General features: G+C 41.2%; 1 protein-coding gene and 1 pseudogene across 1 annotated transcript; both read right to left on the bottom strand.

The window, feature by feature from the left end:
- Positions 1-1,491: 1,491 nt before the first annotated feature.
- LOC122673734 lies at positions 1,492-2,055 on the bottom strand (annotated as a pseudogene).
- A 16,406-nt stretch (positions 2,056-18,461) lies between these two features.
- Positions 18,462-19,514, bottom strand: LOC122674841 (olfactory receptor 9A4). The gene has a single exon (XM_043873418.1). It carries the CDS (start codon positions 19,464-19,466, stop codon positions 18,522-18,524), a length of 945 nt encoding a protein of 314 aa, XP_043729353.1. The 5' UTR covers positions 19,467-19,514; the 3' UTR covers positions 18,462-18,521.
- Between the last annotated feature and the right edge of the window lie 4,883 nt (positions 19,515-24,397).

Below are 24,397 nucleotides of genomic sequence, written 5' to 3'. Positions count from 1 at the left end.
GCTGTGACCCCACAAGTGGATTCAAGAAACGTGTCAAAAACCTAGAGGCCAAATGGACTTCTGTCCAATTCCTCTCTTCATCTCCAGGGTTATGAGAAGCCCGTCTTTCCCAGATGATCTCTACCCTCTCTGTACCTCACAGCCTCTGATCATAGTTATGGATCCGGGTCAGAGATCCACAGAGAGGATCTGCCACCTACTCTACCGCCAATGTGTTAATGTCATGGACCATTCCCATCTCTCCAACATGCATGCATTCCAAGTGGGGTTGTTCAGTCACACATTTCCCTCTAGGTCTTCAAATGCGATTGGGTTTCAGAGCCCTGCTCACACACTCACCTGCTTGCATTGAGGGATAAAGATTTAAAAATATTCAAATTAATCCCAAAAGTGCTACAGAAAAATGAGAATGGCTGAGATGCTGAGTAAAATTGCAGAATCACATCTGAAATATTTATTATTACATTTCCAAAAACAATTGCCATTTTTCATAAAGTGAACACAAGTCATAGTTAAAATTCAAATGGAATGATGGAACGTCAATGTCCCTCTCCCCATCTGCTTGAGTCTTCTGATCCATTTCCTAGAGCTAAATATTATCACAAACTTCTAGCATAATAAATAGAGACTTGTCTGTATTAACACATTCAACATTGATGTTGTTAAGGAGTGAATTCCTCTTACAACTGCTGGTTGAGAAAATCTCCAAAAAGGCACCATCACTGTTGCACCTTGGACCAGAAGCCTCAAGAAAAGGTTAAACTGTGGAGTTGGACTTGGCATCACTCATAGAAATCACATGGGAAGCTGAGACTTTGAGAAAACCAGGGAAACACAGGACAATATAGGTGAAGATGACCCAGCACCTAGATTCAAATATCTAGGTCAGTTGTCAGAGAATGAATGATTCTTTTCTATACATTTCCCACTTATATCTCAGTGTTGTTGTTAATAAACATGAACACCTTTTATACTTTTCGTTGTTAAATTTTTTTTTAATTTTATGAATTTGTTTAATTTTTATTTATTATTATTTTTTTGGCCGTGCTGGGTCTTTTTGCTGCATGAGGGCTTTTGCCTGTTGGGATGAGTCAGGGCTACTCTCTTGTTGGGGCTCAGGCTTCTTATTGTGATGGCTTCTCTTTTGCAGAGCACAGGCTCTAGGGTACATGGGCTTCAGTAGTTGTGGTACACAAGCTTAGTTGCCTGTGACATGTTGGATCTTCCAGACAAGTGATCAAACCTATTTCCCTGCATTGGCAAGTGGATTCTTTACCACTGGAATACCAGAGAAGTTGCATTAAATTTATTTTGTGAGATGTATTTTAACTAGAATAATGTGTATAAATGAATATATCCACTGAAAAATAAGGAGGTGATTATTAAAAGCTAAAAGTCACATTGTAGATCATAAACTACTTGATGATGAAAATGATTAATCAGAGCTCTCAGGCCCAAGATGATGAGTCCATGCTGGTCCTTATGACATAGCTAATCCTTGAGGAGTTGGTAGCAGCTTCTCATGACGTCTCGAAACACCTCTGTGAATTTGTCATTCCGGAGGGTGAAGATAAAAGGGTTCAGAAAAGGGTTCACCACTAAAACCATCAGTGATGCCACTCTGTTGTACTCAGCTGCCTGTGTTTGGTTGAGTTTCACATAGAGGAACAAAGAGCTGCTGTAGCCGATCATGACACAGGTGAAGTGGGAGGCACATGTAGAGACGGTTTTCCAGCGGTGAGAGCCTGAAGGGATCTTGAGGATGGTGGAGATGATGTAGGTGTAGGAGATAATTGTAGGGATCAAAGAACCAAAAAGAACAAAAATAGACATTAAAAACAGCAAAAGCTCTGTGAAACGGCCTTTATCACATGATAGCTTGAACAACTGTCCTCCGTCACAGTAAAAATGGTCTAGCACATTTGATTTTCAGAAAGTCAGATGAAACGTAGCATAGACTGGCCAGATTTGAAACAGGAAGCCAAATACCCAGGGCGCAATTACCACCCAGCGACAGGTGTGGCTGTTCATACTGATGGTGTACCGCAGAGGATTATGTATTTATTATGTAATATGTATTATTACGTATTTATGCAGTAAATACATCAGTGAATCAATCACTAACAGGTCAATGAATAGAAAAGGATGTCCATACTGACCTACTTTCCCTCTTACTATATACGATAAGGCTCTCTTTCACTCTTTAGTGAGGACTACTCTGGTCAATCTGTGGCGTCTCTCCCTGGTGATGCCCTGCAGAATGGCAAGTGTACAAAAGGAAGAAGTGGGGAGAAGTGAGAGAGAGAGCAGAGAAGTCAGAGAGCAGGGTCTTCGGGAACGGCGGAGCTGTCTGTCACCAGCACTGAGAACAGCTGCACGTGCTCCTTGCTCTAGAGGAAACAGTGCCTGTAGAGTTGGTTCACCATGCAGCTCCGAGTCTACTCTTTGCATCCCACATGTCTTCCTTCTACATGGTAGCAAAGCCTAGAACTTCTTATCCTCATCTTCTCTCACTCACTCTTTCCCAGAGGGGAACCCATGGCATTTACTCACCTCCAGAGAAGGGAACTGGACTGCAAAGTTCTATGGCTCCGGGATCAGCCCTGGGTACCCCCCGCCTGATGAGTGCTGAGCACGGTCTGTGAGCCAGAGCAAGCAACGGCTGTCTTCACTCTCAGTGAAGGAGGAGCACCTCACACGAACAGCTTAAAGAAAGTCCAATGATCAAAGTGCTATGAGAGCCCCAGCATGTCTCTCTGTCTCTCTCTCTCTCCTCTCTTTTTTCCTTCATCTCTCTGTCCCCAAGGAGACTTATTCACTGAGGAAATAAACCACCCAAGTTCAGAGAATCCCTAGAGAAGCAGTGAAAGGAGAGTCTAAGAAACTTTTCCCTTTTCCTGTTGAGGCTAATCAAGTTTAGAACATGGAACAGTTCTAAATGGGCAAACTTGAAATTTCTGGGGCAAGGTGTTTCTCAGCACCAAGTTGGCCTTCCCTCACACCCCAAGTCCTGGTTGTCATCAAAATGGTCAGAAAATAGCCAAACGCTGCTCTCCGCTGTGTCTCCCTGATTCCATTCAGCCCTGCAGAGCCTAGAGACCCACAAACAGAAGACACCTCGTATGGCTCTAAAACATATGAAAACCCAACAGCCACCAAAGAGCCTCTGTCAAAAGTTTTCCTTCATCCCAATCCCCAGGAATGCCATCTTTTCCAGATGATCTCTGCACTCCACCTACCACATACTCTCTGACCACAGTTATGGGAACCTGGGAAGAGAGAAAGACGAGGGAGAAACCTCCATGCACACCAACCTATAGCCTGTGAATGCCACAGCTGGTTCCAGTCTCTCTAACCTGCATGCATTCCAACTGTGCTGTTCAGCTATATGTTACCCTAGGTACTGAGACAGGCAGGCCTGGCGTGCTGCAGTCCATGGGGTCACAAAGAGTCGGACATGACTGAGCAACTGAACTGAACTGAAATGCTACCAGGGCACCTTCCTGACCTGTCTGAACTGAGAGGTAAAGGATGAAGAAGCAACAAACAGAACTGACCCCCAAAAAATAGTATGTAAAGGTGACATCTGGGATGCTAAATAAAATAGCAAAATCACATTTGAAATATTTATATTTACCTTGTTAAAAACAGCTTCCGTTTAAAACTACTCCTGGTAACTTGTATTCAACACAGTTGGGAAGTCCTAGTTACAGCAATCAGAGAAGTTAAAAGAAGTAAAGGGAATATAAATTGGAAAAGAAAAGCTAAACTTTCACTGTTTGCAGATGAAATGATACTACACATAGCAGATCCTAAAGATTCTACCAGAAAACTAATAGAACTCATCAATGAATGTGCTAATGTTGCAAGTTAGAAAATTAATACACAGAAATTTGTTGCATTTCTATACACTACAAATGAAAGATCAGAAAGAGAAATTCAAGACAATGACATTTTCCATCACATTGAAAAGAATAAAATATTTAAGGCAGAAAAGGAATAGTTCTAACTAAGGAGACAAAAGACTTGCACTCTGAAAACTTTCAGATGCTGATGAAAGAAATCGAAGAGACATAAACAGATGGAAATATATACCATGCTTGTGGATTGGAAGAATCAATATTGTCAAAATCACTATACTACCCAAGTCAATCCACAGAGTCAATGCAATTCCTATCAAATTACCAATGGCATTTTTTCACAGAACTAGAACAAATAAAAAAATCTTAAAATTTGTGTGGAGACACAAAAGACACTGAATAACCAAAGCAATCTTGAGAGACAAAAAAAGAGCTGGATGAATCAAGTTCCCTGACTTCAGCCTATGCTACACAGCTATGATCAAAGCACTATGATATGGGCACAAAAACAAAAATATAGGTCAATCTCCCAGAATAATGAAAATGAAAACAAACATAAACACATGGACCCTACTTAAACTCAATGGCTTTTGCACAGCAAAGGAAACAATAAACAAAATGAAAAGACAATCCACAGGTTGGGAGAAAATATTTGCAAATTATGTGACTGACAAGGGATTAGTCTCCAAAATTTAAGAACAGTTCATGGTACTTAGTACCATCAAAACAAACAACGCAACTAACAAATGGGCAAAAGATCTAAATAGACATTTCTCCAAAGGCATTTACATGGCCAAGAGGCATATGAAAAGATGTTTAAAATCATTAATTATTAGAGAAATGCAAATTAAAACTACAGTGAGGTATCACCTCACACCAATCGGAAAGGCCATCATCAAAAAATCCACAAAAAATAAATGCTAGTGAGGGTGTGGTGAAAAGGAACCCTCCTACACTTATGGTAGGAATGTAAATTGATACAGCCACTAAGAAGAACAGTATGCTGCTGCTGCTGCTAGGTCGCTTCAGTTGTGTCCAATTCTGTGCGACCCCATAGACGGCAGCCCACCACGCTCCCCCGTCCCTGAGATACTCCAGGCAAGAACACTGGAGTGGGTTGCCATTTCCTTCTCCAATGCATGAAAGTGAAAAGTGAAAGGGAAGTCACTCAGTGGTGTCCGACTCTTTGCGACCCCATGGATTGCTGCCTACCAGGCTCCTCCATCCCTGGGATTTTCCAGGCAAGAGTACTGGAGTGGGGTGCCATTGCCTTCTCCGGAAGAACAGTATGGATGTTCCTTAAAAAGTTAAAAACAGAGCTACCATATCACCCTGCAATCCCTGTTCTGGGCATATATCCAGAGAAAAACATGATCCAATAGGATACATGCACCGCAGTGTTCATTACAGCACTGTTTACAATAGCCAAGACATGGAAGTAACCTAAATGCCCATCAACCAAGAAATGCATAAAAAAAGGATGTGCTACATATATACAATGGTATATGTGGTACACTACAATAGTATATTGCTCAGCCATTAAAAAGAATGAACTGTGTAGCAAGGTCTACAGACCTGGAACATCATACTAAGTGAAGTAAGTTAGAGAAGGAGAACTATTGTATGACACCCCTTATATGTGGAATCTAAAAAGAAATTATTATATAAATGAACTTACTTACAAAACAGAAAGAGACTCACTGACTTAAGAGAATGAACTTACGGTTTCTGGGGGGAGGATGTGGGAAGGGATAGTTAAGGAGTTGGGGATGGATGGGTACACACTGCTGTATTTAAATAGGTAACCAACAAGGACCGACGGTATAGCACATGGACTCTGCTCAGCTTTATGTAGCAGCCTGGATGGGAAGGGAGTTTGGGGGAGAATGGATACACGCATATATATGGCTGAGCCCCTTCACTGTTACCTGAAACTATCACAACATTGTTAATTGACTATACCTCATTACAAAGTCAGTTCAGCTCAGTTGCTCAGTCATGTCCGACTCTTTCCGACCCCATGGACTGCAGCACGTCAGGCCTCCCTGTCCATCACCAACTCCCGGAGCCTACTCAAACTCATATCGATAGAGTTGGTGACGCCAACCAAACATTTCATCCTCTATTGTCTGCTTCTCCTCCCACCTTCAATCTTTCCCAGCATCAGGGTTTTTTCCAGTGAGTCAGTTTTTCACATCAGGTGGTCAAAGTATTGGAGTTTCAGCTTCATCATCAGCCCTTCCAATGAATATTCAGGACTGATTTCCTTTAGGATGGACTGGTTGGATCTCCTTGCAGTCTAAGGGACTCTCAAAAGTCTTCTCCAACACCACAGTTCAAAACCATCAATTCTTCGGCGCTCAGTTTTCTTTATAGTCCAACTCTCAGATTCATACATGACTACTGGAAAAACCATAACTTTGACTAGATGGACCTTTGTTGGCAAAGTTATGTCTCTGTTTTTTAATATTCTGTCTAGATTGATCATAGCTTTTCTTCCAAGGAGCATCTTTAAATTCACGGCTGCAGACACCATCTGCAGTGATATTGGAGCCCCCAAGAATAAAGTCAGCCACTGTTTCCACTGTTCTCCATCTATTTGCTATGAAGTGATAGAACTGAATACCATGATCTTACTTTTCTGAATGTTGAGTTTTAAGCCAGCTTTTTCACTCTTCTCTTTCACTTTCTTCAAGAGGTTCTTTAGTTCTTCTTTGCTTTCTGCCATAAAGGTGGTGTCATCTGCATATCTGAGGTTCTTGGTACTTCTCCCAGCAATCTTGATTCTAGCTTGTGCTTCATCCAATCCAGTATTTCTCACGATGTACTCTGCTTATAAGTTAAATAAGCAGGGTGACAATATACAGCCTTGACATATTCCTTTCCTAATTTGGAACCAATCTGTTTTTCCATGTCTGGTTCTAACTGTTGCTTCCTGACCTGCATACAGATTTCTCAGGAGACAGGTCAGGTGGTCTGATATCCCCATCTCTTTCAGAATTTTCCACAGTTTGTGGTGATCCACACAGTCAAAGGCTTTGGCATAGTCAATAAAGCAGAAATAGATGTTTTTCTGGAACTCCATTGCTTTTTCGATGACCCGACGAATGTTGGCAATTTTATCTCTGGTTCCTCTGTCTTTTCTAAATCCATCTTGAACATCTGAACATCACGGTTCATGTACTGTTGAAGCCTGGCTTTGAGAATTGTGAGCACTACTTTGCTAGTATGTGAGATGAGTGCAATTGTGCAGCAGTTTGAGCATTCTTTGGCATTGCCCTTCTTTGAGATTAGAATGAAAACTGACCTTTTCCAGTCCTGTGGCCACTGCCGAGTTTTCCAAATTTGCATGCATATTGCGTGTAGCACTTTCAGAGCATCATCTTTTAGGATAGAAATAGCTCAACTGGAACTCCATCACCTCCAAGGCCCACTTGTATTCACATTTCAGGATATCTGGCTCTAGGTGAGCGATTACACCATCCTGGTTATCTGGGTTATGAAGATCTTTTTGTACGGTTCTTCTGTGTATTCTTGCCACCTCTTCTTAATATCTTCTGCTTCTGTTAGGTCCATACCATTTCTGTCCTTTATTGTGCCCATCTTTGCATAAAATGTTCCCTTGGTATCTCTAATTTTCTTGAAGAGATCTCTTTTGCCAAGAGAACGCACTGGTCATAGCAATCACCCTCTGCCAACAACACAAGAGAAGACTCTACTCGTGGACATTACTGGATGGTCAATACCAAAATCAGATATATTACATTCTTTGCAGCCAAAGATGGAGAAGCTCTATACAGTCAGCAAAAACAAGACCAGGAGCTGACTCTGGCTCAGATCATGAACTCCTTATTGCCAAATTCAGACTTAAATTGAAGAAAGTGGGGAAAACCACTAGACCATTCAGGTATGACCTAAATCAAATCCCTTATGATTATGCAGTGGAAGTGACAAATAGATTCAAGGGATTAGATATGATAGGCAGACTGCCCCATGAACTATGGATGGAGGTTCACAACATTGTACAGGAGGCAGTGATCAAGACCTTCCCCAAGAAAAAGAAAGGCAAAACGGTTGTCTGAGGGGGCCTTACAAATACCTAAGAAGAGAAGCAAAGGGCAAAGGAGAAAAGAAAAAATATACGCATTTGAATGCAGAGTTCGAAAAAACAGCAAGGAGAGATAAGAAAGCCTTCCTCCTTGATCAATACAAAATAAAAAGTAAAAAAAAAAAAAACTCCTGGTTAAAAAAATGTATAGAGGAATAGAAAACAAAATACAAATGTCCCTCTCACCAATGCTGGATTCTCCTGATCTGTCTCATATGTTTAAATACTATGATTAGCTTTCTATTAAATCCATAGAGAAATTTTCTATCATACACATGCATATCTCTATATGGTCTTTTACTTGCTTGTTTAGTTGAAATAATATCTTGCTACTTTCTTTGTTGTATGTTTGTGTGTGGGTGTATTAAACCCTTCCATATTAGCACTCATATATCTCTCACATCATATTATTACTAAATAAATACTCACCTTATGAAAATTACCACCATTTATTTATTGAGGACCCTGCTTAAGAATATTGCATCCTCTCCAGTTTTTCATGAGTATGATGATGCTGCAATAAATACCTTTACCTGTAGGCATGTACCTTTGTACAGCAATAGTTCCCTAAATTATGCTACATTTCTGAGCTGTTATCTAAGCACCCTTCAAAACATTGGATCAATTTACATCTCTTGAAATGAGATCATATGTGGGCCAGCCATACAGATTTCCATAGGAAGATGTGGGAAATTTTTATTACCATGTTCATTGTGTGCAATTCTTAGTAATGATACTAACATATGAGGAGCCAGTATTTACATCATGAAATAAAGACACATCCCAGAAGTTCTCACCCCCATGGGAACTGTGCTGCCAGCTGCCCAGGACACCCTTGACCCAGCATCTGCCTCTTAGCCTCTGAGCTCGGATCATGTTGGCTCCTGTCATGACAGCTGGAGATGCATGAGGCAAGGCTGCTGGCAAAGGAGGGAATCCAAGGAAACTACACTCTTCTCTCAGAACCCTTGTTGCAAAACCAACTTCCCTAATTCAGGGCCCACTTCATTTACTCCAGATGTCCCTCCAGTGTTAAGGCCACGGGAGCCCAACAGATACTCAGAAGTAGGAAGGAGTGGATACTAGCAAAACTCATTAGGAAAGATGTTGTCAGTTTCTTAAAACTAAGTATACACCTCCTCTATGACTCAGCAATTCTGCTCCCAGTTATCTACCCAAGAAATGAAAAAATATGTCCTCACTGAGATGTCTATTTTAATCTTCATAGCATAATCTTCATTACATCAAGTAACACAAAGCAAATGTCCATCAGCAAGAGAATGGTATAGTCAATCCTCATTACTCACACATTCTGTATCTGTGGATTCATCTACTCATGAAAACTTATGTGTAGCTCCAAAATCAATATTTCCAAGACCTTTCAAGGGAGCACATGCTCTCAACTAAAGTGGAAAATGGCAAAATTCCCATCTTGTTGCAACTCCTACAATGTACAAACAATGGCTTCTTTGTTGTCTAATTAGCAGATGTTTTTGGCATTTTATTGGTGATTTTGCTCTTAAAGACGACTCCCAAGCAGAGTGCTGAGGTGCCTACCTACTGTTGCTAAGTGTAAGAAAGATGTTAAGTGTCTTACAAAGAAAATGAGCTCAGATAAGCATTAAACAAGCTTTTTTACCCAAAATACATATACCAGGGACTTAGTGGATAAGAATCTGCCTGCCAATGGAGGGGACACGGATTCTATCACTGGTCTGGGAAGAGTCCACATGCAGCAGAGCAACTAAGCTCCTGAGCCACAACTAGTGAGGCCTCCAGCCGAGAGCCTGTGCTCCACTACAGGGGAAGCCAGGGCAATGAGAAGCCTGCTCACCGCAACTAGAGAAAGCTGGCACCCAGCAACAAAGACCCAGCACAACCAAAACTAAATAAATAAACACACACACACACACAAATGTGTTAGGCAAACTTCTTTGGGGCTTCCCTGCTGGTTCAGTAGTAAAGAATCTGCCTACCAATGCAGAAGACACGGGTTCCATCCCTGGGTCAGAAAGATGCCCTGGAGAAGGAAACAGCAACCCACTCCAGTATTCTTGCCTGGAGAATCCCATGGACAGAGGAGCCTGGCAGGATACAGTCCATGGGGTCACATAAGAGTTGCACATGACAGAGCAACTAAACAACAACAACTTCTTTCAGGCATGAGTTACAGAGGTTGGCTCTGTGTCCATATTAATGGATAAATAATATTTACTAAGTAAGGTGTGTTTGAATACCAACAAACATAAAACAAGGCTATGTGCCCATCAGTCGACGAAAATCTTGTGGTAAATGTTCCCAGGAACATTTCTCCTACAGCAGTGACTTAGTATTCAGTGTTCCCACAAACTTGAAAGACATAACCACACAAATAATGAGAGTCAGCTGCATAGTCATGTGAGGAAATACTACTCAGCAATGAAAAGTAACAAACTACTGAGATACACAGCGTGGGCAATCTTCACCTACACTACACGGAATGAAAGAGCCAGACACGCCAAAGACTGAATACTCTGTGAGGTGAAGGGAAAAGTACTCAGTCGTGTCCAGCTCTTTGCGACCCCATGGACTATATGGTCCATGGAATTCTCCAGTCCAGAATACTGGAATGCTAGCCTTTCCCTTCTCCAACTTTATGACTCCACTATAAATGCTCTAAAGTAGGTAAAAAATAATCATAATCCATGTTTTCAGAAATCCCCAAAGTGACTGCCTTGGTCCTGGAAAGAAATTGACTAGGGAAGATTATGAGTGAATTCTGGAATACACTATCTCCTTTATATACTGTTGAATTCTATTTGCTACCTTTTTATTCAGGATTTTTACTTCTATCTTTATGAAATATATCAGCCTGCAGTTTTCTGTTCTTATAAGATCTTTCTCAGGTTTTGGTATCAAGGTCATTTTGGTTATTATAAAGTGAATTGGGAAATGTGTCTCCTTTTTCTGTGCATGCTCAGTTGCTAATTCATATCTGACTCTTCGCAACCCCATGGACTGTAGCCCACCAAGCTCCTCTGTTCATGGAATTCTCCAAACAAGAGTATTGCAGTGAGTAGCCATTCCCTTCTCAAGGGCATCTTCCTGACCAAGGGTTTGAACACACGTTTCCTGATCTCCTGCATTAGCAGATGGATTCTTTACCTCTTTCTATCTTATGGGAAAATACGGCATTATAGGCACACTTCATTATAATGTGCTTTGTTTTACTGTGCCTTGCAGATAATTGAGTTTCTTACAAATAGAATGTGGCAACTCTGCCTTGATTGATGATGTTCAGAATATTTTAGCAATAAGGTATTTTTAATTAAGGTAAGTACATTACTGTTTTACACATAATGCTATTGCGCACTTAGCAGGTAACATAGCCTAAACACAACATAGGCACTGGAAAAATTTTTTTTTTAATTAAAAGTAAAAATTTAAAAATTCACTTATTTTACTGCATTATTCACTTTATTGCAGTGGTCTGGAGACATACCTGTAATGTCTCTGAAGTATGCCTATGTTTCCCCCTGAAATATTTGGAGAATTTGATTACATCCAGGCCAAGAGTTACTTTGCAGGAAAATTTGTAATTACAAGTTGTGGTAGCTAAATAATGCCTGATCACCCTGTCCCAAAAAATCTACACTCTAATTGCCAGAACCTGTGAATGTTATACAGCAAAAAGGACATTAAAGCTGTGATTAAGTTAAGGTTTTTTTAAATGGGGAGATTGTCTGGGAGTATCTGGGTAGACTCTCTACATCTGATAATATTTCTTCTCTTAAGTCTATGGTTTCTAGTATTATAGAACACTGCCAGCTTTCTTTAGCTTCTTGTTTTCATGTTATAACTCTACCTGTCATTCTTAATTCAACCTGTCTTTATATTTCAAGTGTATCAAGGATAGACATCAAGAGCTGGCCTGACAATTTTGTTTAGCATTTAGTCCAGTTACACAAAATATGATTTTTTATTTTCTAAGGGTACCATTTTCCTATCTTTTTATTTTCTCCTAGTACATTTCTTTTCTTCTATTCTTCCTTTTCTGGATTAATTAAATATTTATCTTTTCTAGTATAATTTCTTTTTTGCATTTTACACATAACTATTTTGATTACTTTAGTGTTGCTATCTGGGATTATAATATGCACTCTTAAATTATCACAGTCTACTAGGACTTATTGCCAGGAAAAATATCAACAACCTCGGATACGCAGATGATACCACTCTAATTGCAGTAAGTGAAGAGGAACTAAAGAATCTCTTGATGAAGGTAAAAGAGGAGAGTGAAAAAACTGGCTTAAAACTCTACATTCAAAAAATTAAGATCGTGGCATCCAGTCCCTCACTTCACGGCAAGTAGGAGGGGGAAAAGTGGAAACAGTGACAGATTTTATTTTCTTGGACTCCAAAATTACTGTAGATGGGGACTGAAGTCATGAAATTAAAAGGTCCTATTTCCTTGGAAGGCAAGCAATGACAAACCTTGACAGCATATTAAAGAGCAGAGACATCATTTTACCAACAAAAGTCCATAGACTTAAAGCTATGGTTTTTCCAGTAGTCATGTACGGATGTGAGAGTTGGACCATAAAGAAAGCTGAGCGCCAAAGAACAGAGGCTTTCAAATTGTGGTGCTGGAGAAGGCTCTTGAAAGTTCCCTGGACAGCAAGGAGGTCAAATCAATCAATCCTGAAGGAAGTCAACTCTGAATATTATTGGTAGGACTGACACTGAAGCTGAAGCCCCAATACTCTGGACACCTAATGCAAAGAGCCAACTCATTGGGAAAGACACTGATGCTCGAAAAGATTGAAAGCAGGAGGAGAAGGGGCTGACAGATGATGAGATGGTTGAATAACATCACCCACTCAATGCACATGAATTTAAGCAGACTCCAGGAGATAGTGAAGAAAAGTCCATGGGTTCGCAAAGAGTCAGACATGACTTAGTGACTGAACAACAACAATCAGGAATTAATACTGCACCACTTAGCATAAAAATGTAAAGCTTTGTAAAAGTACAATTACATTTATGCTCCTATCTATCATAGTATTGTTATCACATATATTAGATCTACAGGTGCTATAAAAATATCATCATTTTTGCTTTAAAGATTCATGTGTCTTTTAAAGGAATTTTGAGAGTAAAACATATATTGTATTGGTCAAAATGTTTATTTGGGTTTTTCCATGGAAAAAGTGTGTAATGTCTACATATATATTCTTAAATTCTTCCTTAGTGAGTATGTTAGGGCTTCTTATTCTTACTTTCTGTCTATTTGTCCTGGGATATACATCAGAGATGTATGTAGGGATGACTTTCCCAAATGTAACAGTGACGTGACAAACTCAAAACTCACAAACCCATGGCTGATTCATGTCATGTATGGCAAAACCCACTACAATATGGTAAAGTAATTAGCCTCCAGTTAAAATAAATAAATTTTTAAAAAACTCACAAACAAGAAGGCAATGGGGAGATTCCCTATTGAAAGAATCTTCCCTGTAACATTATTAATAGGTGAAAATTGGAACACAGCTTTACCATTTCTAGGGATGAACACATGTCTGTGGAAGGGAGCTTTAATTATTGAACTCTTTAACTTTATGTCAAGCCTTAAACTAACTTAATGTAACATCTACCTCTGTCCAACTTCTACCTTTTTGAGTCACATGGAACATGAAAAAAATGAAAGTTTTAGTTCCTAGGTCATGTCCGACTCTTTGTGACCCTGTGGACTATAGACTGCCAGACTCCTCTATCCATGTAATTTTCCAGGCAAGAATACTGGAGTGGGTAGCTTTTCCCTTTTTCAAGGTATCTTCCCAAATCAGGGATTGAACCCAGCTCTCCTGTATTGCAGGCACATTCTTTACCATCTGAGCCACAAGGGAAGCCCTGAGTTACAGGGACTGGCTTTTAAGTATCTTCCCACTTAAATCTTCAAAATTCTATACAAAATCTCATCAGTCGCTGTATCTATGCCATGGAATCTTGACCCTGCAGTATTCTAGCTGCCCCCCTTGGGATGCTAGGTGCCTTTGTGCAGGTTTTCATTCATATGTTCACAGTGCTCTGCATTTAGAGACTTCTTCAAACTGCAGAGAACAAATGCTTCAGAACTGGGAGATTTTCTTACACTTTCTTTTGTAATTCACTCATTTATGCTTCCCTTGTTCTATCTTTGTAGAACTTTTATCTTCAGATATGGGACTCCTGAATTAATCTTTTAAGCTGCTTACCTTTCTGATTTTCCAAATTGTAGCCTATTTTTGATATGTTTTGGGCATTTTTATTTTCTTCTTCAGCCTATTTATGAATTTCTTTTTACTAGTCCTAATATTATATTCTAGGAGCATTTTCCTTTCTGATTTTTTTACATCCTCCTCTTCAGGACAAAACATGTTCTAATTTTAAAAGGATATGTATCGTAGGATTTTTAAAATTGGATTTCTTCCCTAAGTGATCTTCATTTTAATCGAATTTTTTTTCTTCTGTTTTTCGTTCTCTTGATTCTTCCAACTGCTTTGGTAGGTCAGCTGGATATAGATAATGTGACCAACCATCCTGGCTTCACAGTTGACTGAGTTTCTGGGATATGGGACCTTCAGATTCTAAAATGGGAAAGTCCTGGATAAAGTGGGATGAGGGGTCACTCTACTTGTGGAACAGGTATTTCCTTGCCTACACAGAAAATGCAAGGGACCTGCAGTGCCTGGCTGCTATTTACACAAGCTTTTAAGCAGTACGCCTGTTTATAAGCTCTCTCTCTCACAATCCTTGGCAGCTGAGGCCTCTATGTGCTGCCTGACCAGTTCTGTTGGGTGAATCGACCTGTTTCTTCTTACTTTCCCCATTGCAGAATTTAGTTTGTATCTCAGTCTTATTACCTTGGAAACACTTATTTTTGCTTTCCATATAAAAAAACTGTAAAATATTATCCATTGTAACTTTTCCCCCATTCTCTTTGTCCTTGTTATTAACAATTTTTGATTCCTACAATGTCTTTTAGTGTGATTGGGAGAGTAAGTTGAAATGGTCAGCTGACCATATTAAAAAGAAAGAATTATTATTCTCCTCCCTGGAACTTAACTGTAGCAACCCGGGTAAGGGGTCAGCTGTTTCATTTTCATGACTACTGACCCTCCCTGGTGCTTCATTCTGTATCTTCTGGCCCTGGCCTTGTTAGGGAACAAAGGAGTTACTAGGGCACTCACACAGAGTGACTGTGCTCCTATCTGGAACAGAGGAAGAGAAGAAACTAGAGTTGTGCTTTGGTTTGAAGGAATGGAATGGCTGAAAAGGGGCAGATTTAGGGGAGGTGCCTACTCTGAGCTCTCTCTGGGAATTAGGGAGTCATGCAGAGAGGAGGCATGCATGAAGCACTTAAAAATACCTGCTGACATTGAGTGTGGAAAGGGTCAAAATCAAAAAAGTAAGAAGATAAATATTTATAAACAAGCAAGCAAAGCCGATCAGTCATGTCCGACTCTTTGCGACCCCATGAACTATGGAGCCCACCAGGCTCCTCCGTCCATGGGATTTTACAGGCAAGAATACTGGAGTGGGTTGCCATTTCCTTCTCCAGGGGATCTTCCCGACCCAGGGATCGAACCCAGGTCTCCCGCATTGCAGGCAGACGCTTTACCCTCTGAGCCACCAGGGAAGCTATAAATACTTATAAGTTGACCCTCAATACAACAAGGAAACTGCTGACACTGTAACTGGAGAAGTGGCATCGCTCACATTTCTAACACAAATATCAGAGTGCACGGTTACGCTCTGACCCAAGGAGGCTGGTTTTGCACACGACGTGGAGAGGTGGGTTAAACTCAGGCATGTGCATGAATGCACTGGCATGTGTGCACACAATAAGCATATGATAGTGACATAATTTATGAATGTTAATCTCTAGACAACACAGAGCTGTTTAGTCCCTAATTTAGGATCTTCTCCAAAAGCTACTAGTCAGGAGGGGGAGATTTCTCCATCTCTGAGCATCCATAAGTGTTGGGCGGCATTCTAAACCAGGAAAAATATTTTTCTCCAGCTGAAAAATTTCTCCGCACTGACTCACAGGGACTAATTAGTTATTTTCTTACTTTGAAAACTTTGTAAGAAATTAAAGCAATTATCTCCTTCTTAGATGGCATATACCTTAACTCAGCTTCTACTAATACCTCCAGCACAAAATCACTCGGAATTTCTCTCGAGAGACTCTGATGCAATTCTTTCAACCAGTTAACCATGTCCCTTCCCTCGTCAGAAATCAAGTGCAAAAACATCGTTTTTTGTTACTTTTATCTTCTGAAGTGAAGAAGTTCTTGACTTCCAAATGCTGGGAACTTGGTGTAGAAGAAGCTGTTTATCTCAGCATCACCAGCATCACACAGGAAAAATTCTGTCTCACATTTTTTATAGATTAATATAAAATAATCTTGGGCTCCAAAATCACTGCAGATGGTGGCTATAGCCATGAAACTAAAAGATACTTGATCCTTGGAAGGAAAACATGAGAAATCTAGACAGCATACTAAAAAGCAGAGACATCACTTTGCCGACAAATGTTCATATAGTCAAAGCTATGGCTTTTCCAATAGTCATGTACGGATGTGAGAACTGGCCCATAAAGAAGGCTAAAGAATTGATGCTTTTGAATTGTGGTGCTGGAGAAGACTCTTGGGAATCCCTTGGACAGCAAGGAGAACAAACCAATCAATCCTAAAGGAAATCAGTTCTGAATATTTATTGAAAGGACAGATGCTGAAGCTGAAACTCCAATACTTTGGTCACCTGATGTGAAGAGCTGACTCATTGAAAGAGACCCTGATGCTGGCAAAGATTGAAGGCAGGAGGAGAAGGGGGCGACAGAGGATGAGATGGTTGGATGGCATCATCAACACAATGGACAGGAGCTTTGCAAATTCCAGGAGATAGTGAAACCTGGTGTGCTGCAGCCCATGAGGTCACAAAGAGTCGGACATGACTGAGTGACTGAACAACAAAATATTTTATTATACAGATGAAACAGGATTTATTTAACCAGTCACCTATAGCTATCTCATTGTCATCAATATGTTGTTATTACAAAGACACTAACAAAGACGCTGATAACATTGTGCTAATGAGATAAGAAATGGGGAGGTGGATTAGGACTGGGGTAGAGGGTTCTGATTAGGGGAGTGGTGAGGTTGCCAATGCTGTAAGGAAGGCATGAGACATCTCTGTGGAAAGCTGGATACTAGTGTGGTAAACTCGGGGTGTGTGAGGAGAAAGGAAAAGAAGGCCCCAGAGATGAATCAAAGACCTGGAACCACAGAAAGAGAACTATAGAGAGGAATCAGGAGGGAAAGTGGCCAGGAGAGGATGAACAAATGAAGGGACAGGAAGCAGGGACCTTGAAGGGATGGCAGAATGTGAGAAATCCAGGGAGGGGGCAAAGGCTGCCTCTTCCTCCACTCTTACTCTTTTTTTTTTTTTTTTCATTTATTTTTATTAGTTGGAGGCTGATTACTTTACAATATTGTAGTGGTTTTTGCCATAAATTGACATGAATCAGCCATGGATTTAAATGTGTTCCCCATCCTGATCCCCCCTCCCACCTCCCTCCCCATCCCATCCCTCTGAGTCTTCCCAGTGCACCAGCCCTGAGCACTTGTCTCATGCAACCAACCTGGACTGGTGATCTGTTTCACCCTTGATAGTATCCTTGTTTCAATGCTATTCTCTCAGAACATCTCTCCCTCGCCTTCTCCCACAGAGTCCAAAAGTCTGTGCTGTACATCTGTGTCTCTTTTTCTGTTTTGCATATAGGGTTATCATTACCATCTTTTCAAATTCCCTCAGCCCAGCCACCCGGCAAGGCCAGTGCTCCCCTCCGTTCCAGCTGGGGCACAGCAGCTCTGCGGACCCAGCCCCCTCCTGGCGGGCAGCACAACCCGGGGGCCAGCAGGTGGGAGAACTCCTTGCTCAGCCCTTCCTCCCACACCCTGAGAAGGTCCACAGATTAGAGAGGCGTGTCTGCACCTAAACAACGACGACCCCTGAAACTGTACAGGTGTCAGACTGTGCACTGAGTTCAGAGCCAGCCAAGAAAATGCGCAGAGAAGTATTAAGGCCACAGGACTTTGGGATAGGAAAACAAGAGATATGCTGGAGCCAGAGAAGGAATAGGGAGCTTCACACAGTCAGAGGGTATAAAGCTAAGGACAATCTATGAGAAGATGATTCAAGAACCTGGAATCAAGTAGTTATTCAATTCTGGAGCCAGAGAATATATTTCTGATACTGTCTTCTTCGGAAAGCTAAATATCACATGTATTATTATTACATTTAATTTTAAAACATTTTATTTTGCAGTGCATCATAAGTGAAACATATATATATAAAATAAAGTGAATGTTTAAATAACGATCTATAATGATAAACACCATGGATATAATGTGAAAGAGTTCTGTTGCACACAGATTATTTGATGATGATTAGGCTCCAGTTCAAAGTGCTTTTCAGACCATTCTAGAATTCAGAATGTATTCTCCCATATAAAAAGTTTTAGGGCAAGACTAGTTCCTGAATTGATGACAGCATTGTTTCACTCTGTCCCGAAGTGCTTCTATGAATTTGTCATTCCGAAGAGTGAGTATGAAAGGATTGAGGAAAGGAGTGACCACGGAAACCATCAGGGAAACAACTCTGTTGTAATCCGCGGCCTGCGTCTGCTTGGGCTTCACATAGAGGAACAAGCAGCTGCCGTAACCAATCATGACACAGGTGAAGTGGGAGGCACATGTGGAGAAGGCTTTCCTGCGGCCAGAGGCCGAGGGGATCTTGAGGATGGTGGAGATGATGTAGGTGTAGGAGACAATTGTAGGGATCAAAGAACCAAAAAGAACAAAAACAGCCATTAAGAAGAGGATGAATTCCATGAAAAGAGTATTACCACAGGATAGTTTGAGCAATTGCCCTCGGTCGCAGAAAAAGTTGTCCACCACATTTGATTTGCAGTAGGAAAGCTGAAATGTGGCATAAACTGGCCAAATTTGAAAAAGGAACCCGAACAACCACGACACAATTACCACCAAGTTGCAGGTGCAGCTGTTCATAATGACGTTGTACCTCAAGGGGTTACAGACAGCCACGTACCGGTCCACAGCCATTGCCCCCAACAGTGCAAACTCTGTGGTCCCCAGAGCAAGGTACAGGAAGAGCTGGGCGACACATGCAACCAGAGATATCGTCTGCATCCCAGGGAGCAACAGCCCCCAGAGCATCACGGGGACGATAATGGTGGTCACCAGGATCTCCAAGGCAGAGAGATGACCAAGGAAGAAATACATGGGAGACTGCAGATGTTTATCCAGACAGACAATCACAATGATGACTGTGTTACCCATTAATGTCACTAAGTAGAAGAAGAAGAAGGTAGCAAAGAGGATATGGCGTAGTTCTCTAGATCCAGAGAAGCCAAGGAGATAGAATTCAGTGGCACTGGAGTGATTCCCCAACATGTAGCTCTGAACTTTTGTTCCTTGTGAAGTCTAGAGAGCAATGGAGAGAGAACATACTTCTAACCTCAGAAAGAGGAAAGACATTTTCAACTTGAGGAAATACACCCTACTCCTGGCTCTACAACATGACTACTTTCTACACAAGGTTAATGGTTGATACTTTATGAAGGAATGTGCAGTATATTAAGATAATAGCATAGGTCCAAAAAAATGAGCAACGGTCACCAATACCACCCTAGGCATGAAACCCCACCCTCCCCAGTATGCACCCTTGCCTCTCAGTTCACATCTTTGCTCTGCTACCCTATCTAGTCCTGGAACACAACATGCTCATTCATACAATGACCCCTTCCATCCTGAATGCCCTAAATTCTCTTCTGTACCTGTTTTGTCCATGTCCTGCAAAGACTGCTGTATGTAAACAGTTAGAAGACAAAAAAATGTTAATTTCTCAGTCGTGTCAGACTCTTTGCAACCTGATGGACTCTAGCCCACCAGGCTCCTCCGTCCATGGAATTCTCTAGGCAAGGATACTGGAGTGGGTAGCCATTCCCTTCTCCAGGGGATCTTCCCGACCCAGGGATCAAACCTGGGTCTCCTGCATTACAGGCAGATTCTTTACCACCTAAGCCACCAAAGGAGCCTATGAGACAGAATTCCTAGTTAATCACAGCCAGACATAGTTACTTCTTTCCTCTGTATCTGCTAAAAACAGGCTCCATTTCAATTACATTCATTTTAAATTTGTTGCCTCTTATATTTATCATTTTAGGGGTACTGGTGGGAATTTGGATCAATCCAGAACATTGTCATGAGATAAGAGCTATTTTTGAAATGAAGTATGAAGTACTTCTCTGATTTCGGGGGAGCTGGCTCCCTAGAATGAATTATCCATGCTTTCCTCTTTACTTTTGTGATAAAAATGATTTTCCATCTCTGCCTTCATTGAATATGTCTCCTCTATGCAGGAAACCTGGCCAGTTTCTAGTTGATGATTTCTCGCTCTGAGATTACAATTCCCCTGCAACCAGATGGCTTTCACTTGGCCCTAATCAATATCTGATATCTATCATGCTTTTACTTGTTTATTCACTTATCATCAATATCCCACATTAGAATTCAGTACCTTGATGGCATATTCTTTAGTATTCTTATATCACCACAAGTGACAAGAAGAGAGTCTGACAATGTATGTGCTCTGTAAACATCATTCACTGACTATATCAATTAGTAGATAAAGAACCATACAATAAATAATGTCCAATCTGACTAGCTTTCCCTCCACTCATGCTTCTCTAAACCATTGTCCAGTCAGCCTGCAGTCTCTCTTGCTGCACATCCCTTACAAATGGCAAATGAATAAGGGAGAGATGGTGAGAAAAGAGAGTGTAGGGTCTCAGTTCCCTCAGGCAGAGGGCTCTGCCCACACCCCCCAACCTGCTCCTTGCTATGGAGGGGTGGTCTGATGCACAGCTCGTCTGCTCTGAATCTGTCTTAGTTCACTCGTCAGCCTCTACATGCCCTTGTTCCAGGAGGCAGCCCAGCTCAGGCCTTCCCATGGTGATGCTTTTCACAGAGGGAAATCGCTTGGAAGACACTCACCGCCAGAGAAGGGGATGGAATGTAATTTCTACCACCCTTTAGGCGTCACCTCAGCCCAGCCCCTATAAAGCTAGTAGAGAGCAATATTTGGCAGACAGGCTGATTCTGCTGTCTCCACTCACAATGAAGAACAAGTGGCCACACACAGAAACCTGAAGAAGTCCAGAAATAATGGTGCTGAGAAGGATCCAGCTGTCTCCCTGTCTCTCATTCTCTCTGCCTCTTTCCTCCTCTCCCTAGTCTGTCCCCAAGGATGGTTACTCACTAAGGAACAATTTGCACAGGCAGATACACACTAGGGAGGTAGTCAAGGAAAAGCTGAAGAAACTTCCACTCTTCCCTCCTGAGGCTAATCAAGTTGGAGACCATGGAAGTTTAAGTTTTGTGCAGTGGGCACACTTGAACGCTCCCAGTCAGAAGCTTCTCAACAACCAGGCTGCCTCCCTCCCAGGCCCTCCCACACCACCACACAATCCCAGCTGTCAACAGTCAGCCACCTCAGTGCTCTGCGCCTCTCCCCGACTACATGGAGCCCTACAGAGCCGAAGCCACCCTGAAGCTGTGACCCCACAAGTGGGTTCAAGACACTTGTTGAAAACCTAAGAGGCCACCAAATGGACGTCTGTCCAAATTCTCTGTTCATCTCCTGGGTTGCATGAAGCCCATTTTTCGCAGATGATCTCTGCCCTCTGTGTACCACATACCCTCTGGCCATAGTTACGCATCCTGGTCAGAGATAAACAGAGAGCATCTGCCACCTACTCCACTACACACCTGTTCATCCCCCAGCCCATTCCCATCTCTCTAACCTGCATTTGTTCCAAGTGGGGGTGTTCAGCCATACATTTCCCTCTAGGTCTCCAAATGTGACTGGTAACCTCCCTCATCAGCTCGAATTGAGGGATAACAGTAGTGTAGAAACAACACTGAGGACGGATAAAAAAGGTTTTTAAAAAACATAGACCTGAAGATGCTTGGGATGCCTAGTAAAATAGCAAAATCATATTTTAAATATTTATTTTTTATACTTTCAAAAACAACTGTCATTTTTCATAAAATTAGCACTGATCAAAATTTTTAAAAGCCTAAAAGCTTTTGCACAACAAAGGAAACTATAAGCAAGGTGGAAAGACAGCTTTCAGAAGAAATGGGAGAAAATAATAGCAAACGAAGCAACAGACAAAAGATTAATCTCAAAAATATACAAGCAACTCCTGCAGCTCAATTCCAGAAAAATAAATGACCCAATCAAAAAATGGGCCAAAGAACTAAACAGACATTTCTCCAAAGAAGACATACAGATGGCTAACACACACATGAAAAGATGCTCAACATCACTCATTATCAGAGAAATACAAATCAAAACCACAATGAGGTGCCATTACACACCAGTCAGGATGGCTGCTATCCAAAAGTCTACAAGCAATAAATGCTGGAGAGGGTGTGGAGAAAAGGGAACCCTCTTACACTGTTGGTGGGAATGCAAACTAGTACAGCCGCTATGGAAAACAGTGTGGAGATTGCTTAAAAAACTGGAAATAGAACTGCCATATGACCCAGCAATCCCACTCCTGGGCATACACACCGAGGAAGCCAGATCTGAAAGAGACACGTGCACCCCAATGTTCATCGCAGCACTGTTTATAATAGCCAGGCCATGGAAGCAACCTAGATGCCCATCAGCAGATGAATGGATAAGGAAGCTGTGGTACATATACACCATGGAATATTACTCAGCCATTAAAAAGAATTCATTTCAATCAGTTCTAATGAGATGGATGAAACTGGAGCCCATTTTACAGAGTGAAGTAAGCCAGAAAGATAAAGACCAATACAGTATACTAATGCATATATATGGAATTTAGATAGATGGTAACGATAACCCTATATGCAAAACAGAAAAAGAGACACAGATGTACAGAACAAAATTCTGGACTCTGTGGGAGAAGGCAAGGGTGGGATGTTTCAAGAGAACAGCATCAAAACATGTATATCATCTAGGGTGAAACAGATCACCAGCCTAGGCTGGACGCATGAGACAAGTGCTCGGGCCTGGTACACTGGGAAGACCCAGAGGAATCGGGTGAAGAGGGAGGTGGGAGGGGGGATTGGGATGGGGAATACATGTAACCCCATGGCTGATTCATGTCAATGTATGACAAAACCCACTACAATATTGTAAAGTAATTAGCCTCCACCTAATAAAAATAAATGAAAAAAAAAGAAAAAAAATTAAAATTTCACACGTAGGGACCCAGGCTAAAATTTAAATGTCCCTCTCCCCATTTGTTTGATTCTACTGATCCATTTCCTAGAGCTAAATATTATTATAGATGTCTTTGTATTAATATAGAAATTCTCTCTATATATACATGAATATCTCTATATAGTTTTATTGAGTAAATGATGTTTTAATAAATAAATTATCCTGCTACCTTTTTCTGAATACATATATAACATTTGCTGTTGTTCAGTCACTAAGCTGTGTCCAACTCTTTGTGACCATGGACTGTAGCAGGCCAGGCTTCCTTATCCTTCACCATCTCCCTGAATTGGCTCAAATTCATGTCCATTGAGTTGATGATGCCATCCAACCATCTCATCCTCAGTCACTCCCTTCTCCTCTTGCCCTTGGTCTTTCCCGGCATCAGGGTCTTTTACAATGAGTTGGCTCTTCACATCAGGTGGCCAAAGTATTAGAGCTTCAGCTTCAGCATCAGTTCTTCCAATGAAAATACAGGGTTGAATATTCAGGTATATAATATCTACCTGTGTATGTGTGTGTGCACTGAACTTTTCCATATTACGATTACATAACTGTGTAGGATGGGGCTCAGCCTACTGCAGTATAACCTCATCTTAACTAATGACGTTGGCAATGATCTATCTCTAATTAAGTTCACATTCTGTGCTACTGGGTTAGTAGTTCAGCAAATGAATTTTGAGGGATGCAATTCAACCCATATCAGGCATCTTGGTTGCTTCCAATTTGGGGGGATTTTGAATATAGCTACAGTAAACATTCCTGTGCAGGTTTTGTCTGGACATAAGCTTTCAACTCATTTGGGTAAATATCCAAACGAGCAAATTTGGAGCTCAATTTTTGGATTATATGGTAAGAGTATAGATATTCCTGGCCTTCTTGGACGATGGGTTACATCTAGAGAAGCTCATCACATTGAAACTATCACAAGTAAAAAGGCATTTAATACACTTAACCTACTCAAAAGCATAGCTTAGCCTAGTAAAACTTAACCTTGTCAGCACACTTACATTAGTCTACAGTTGGGCAAAATCATCTAACACATTTTATAATAAGTATTAAATAT

The sequence above is a fragment of the Cervus elaphus genome, chromosome 18 (genome assembly GCF_910594005.1).
Source record: "Cervus elaphus chromosome 18, mCerEla1.1, whole genome shotgun sequence".
Classification (NCBI taxonomy): Eukaryota; Metazoa; Chordata; class Mammalia; order Artiodactyla; family Cervidae; genus Cervus; species Cervus elaphus.
The sequence above is the reverse complement of the archived record's forward strand: the minus strand, read 5'-3'. Positions and strand labels throughout refer to the sequence as shown.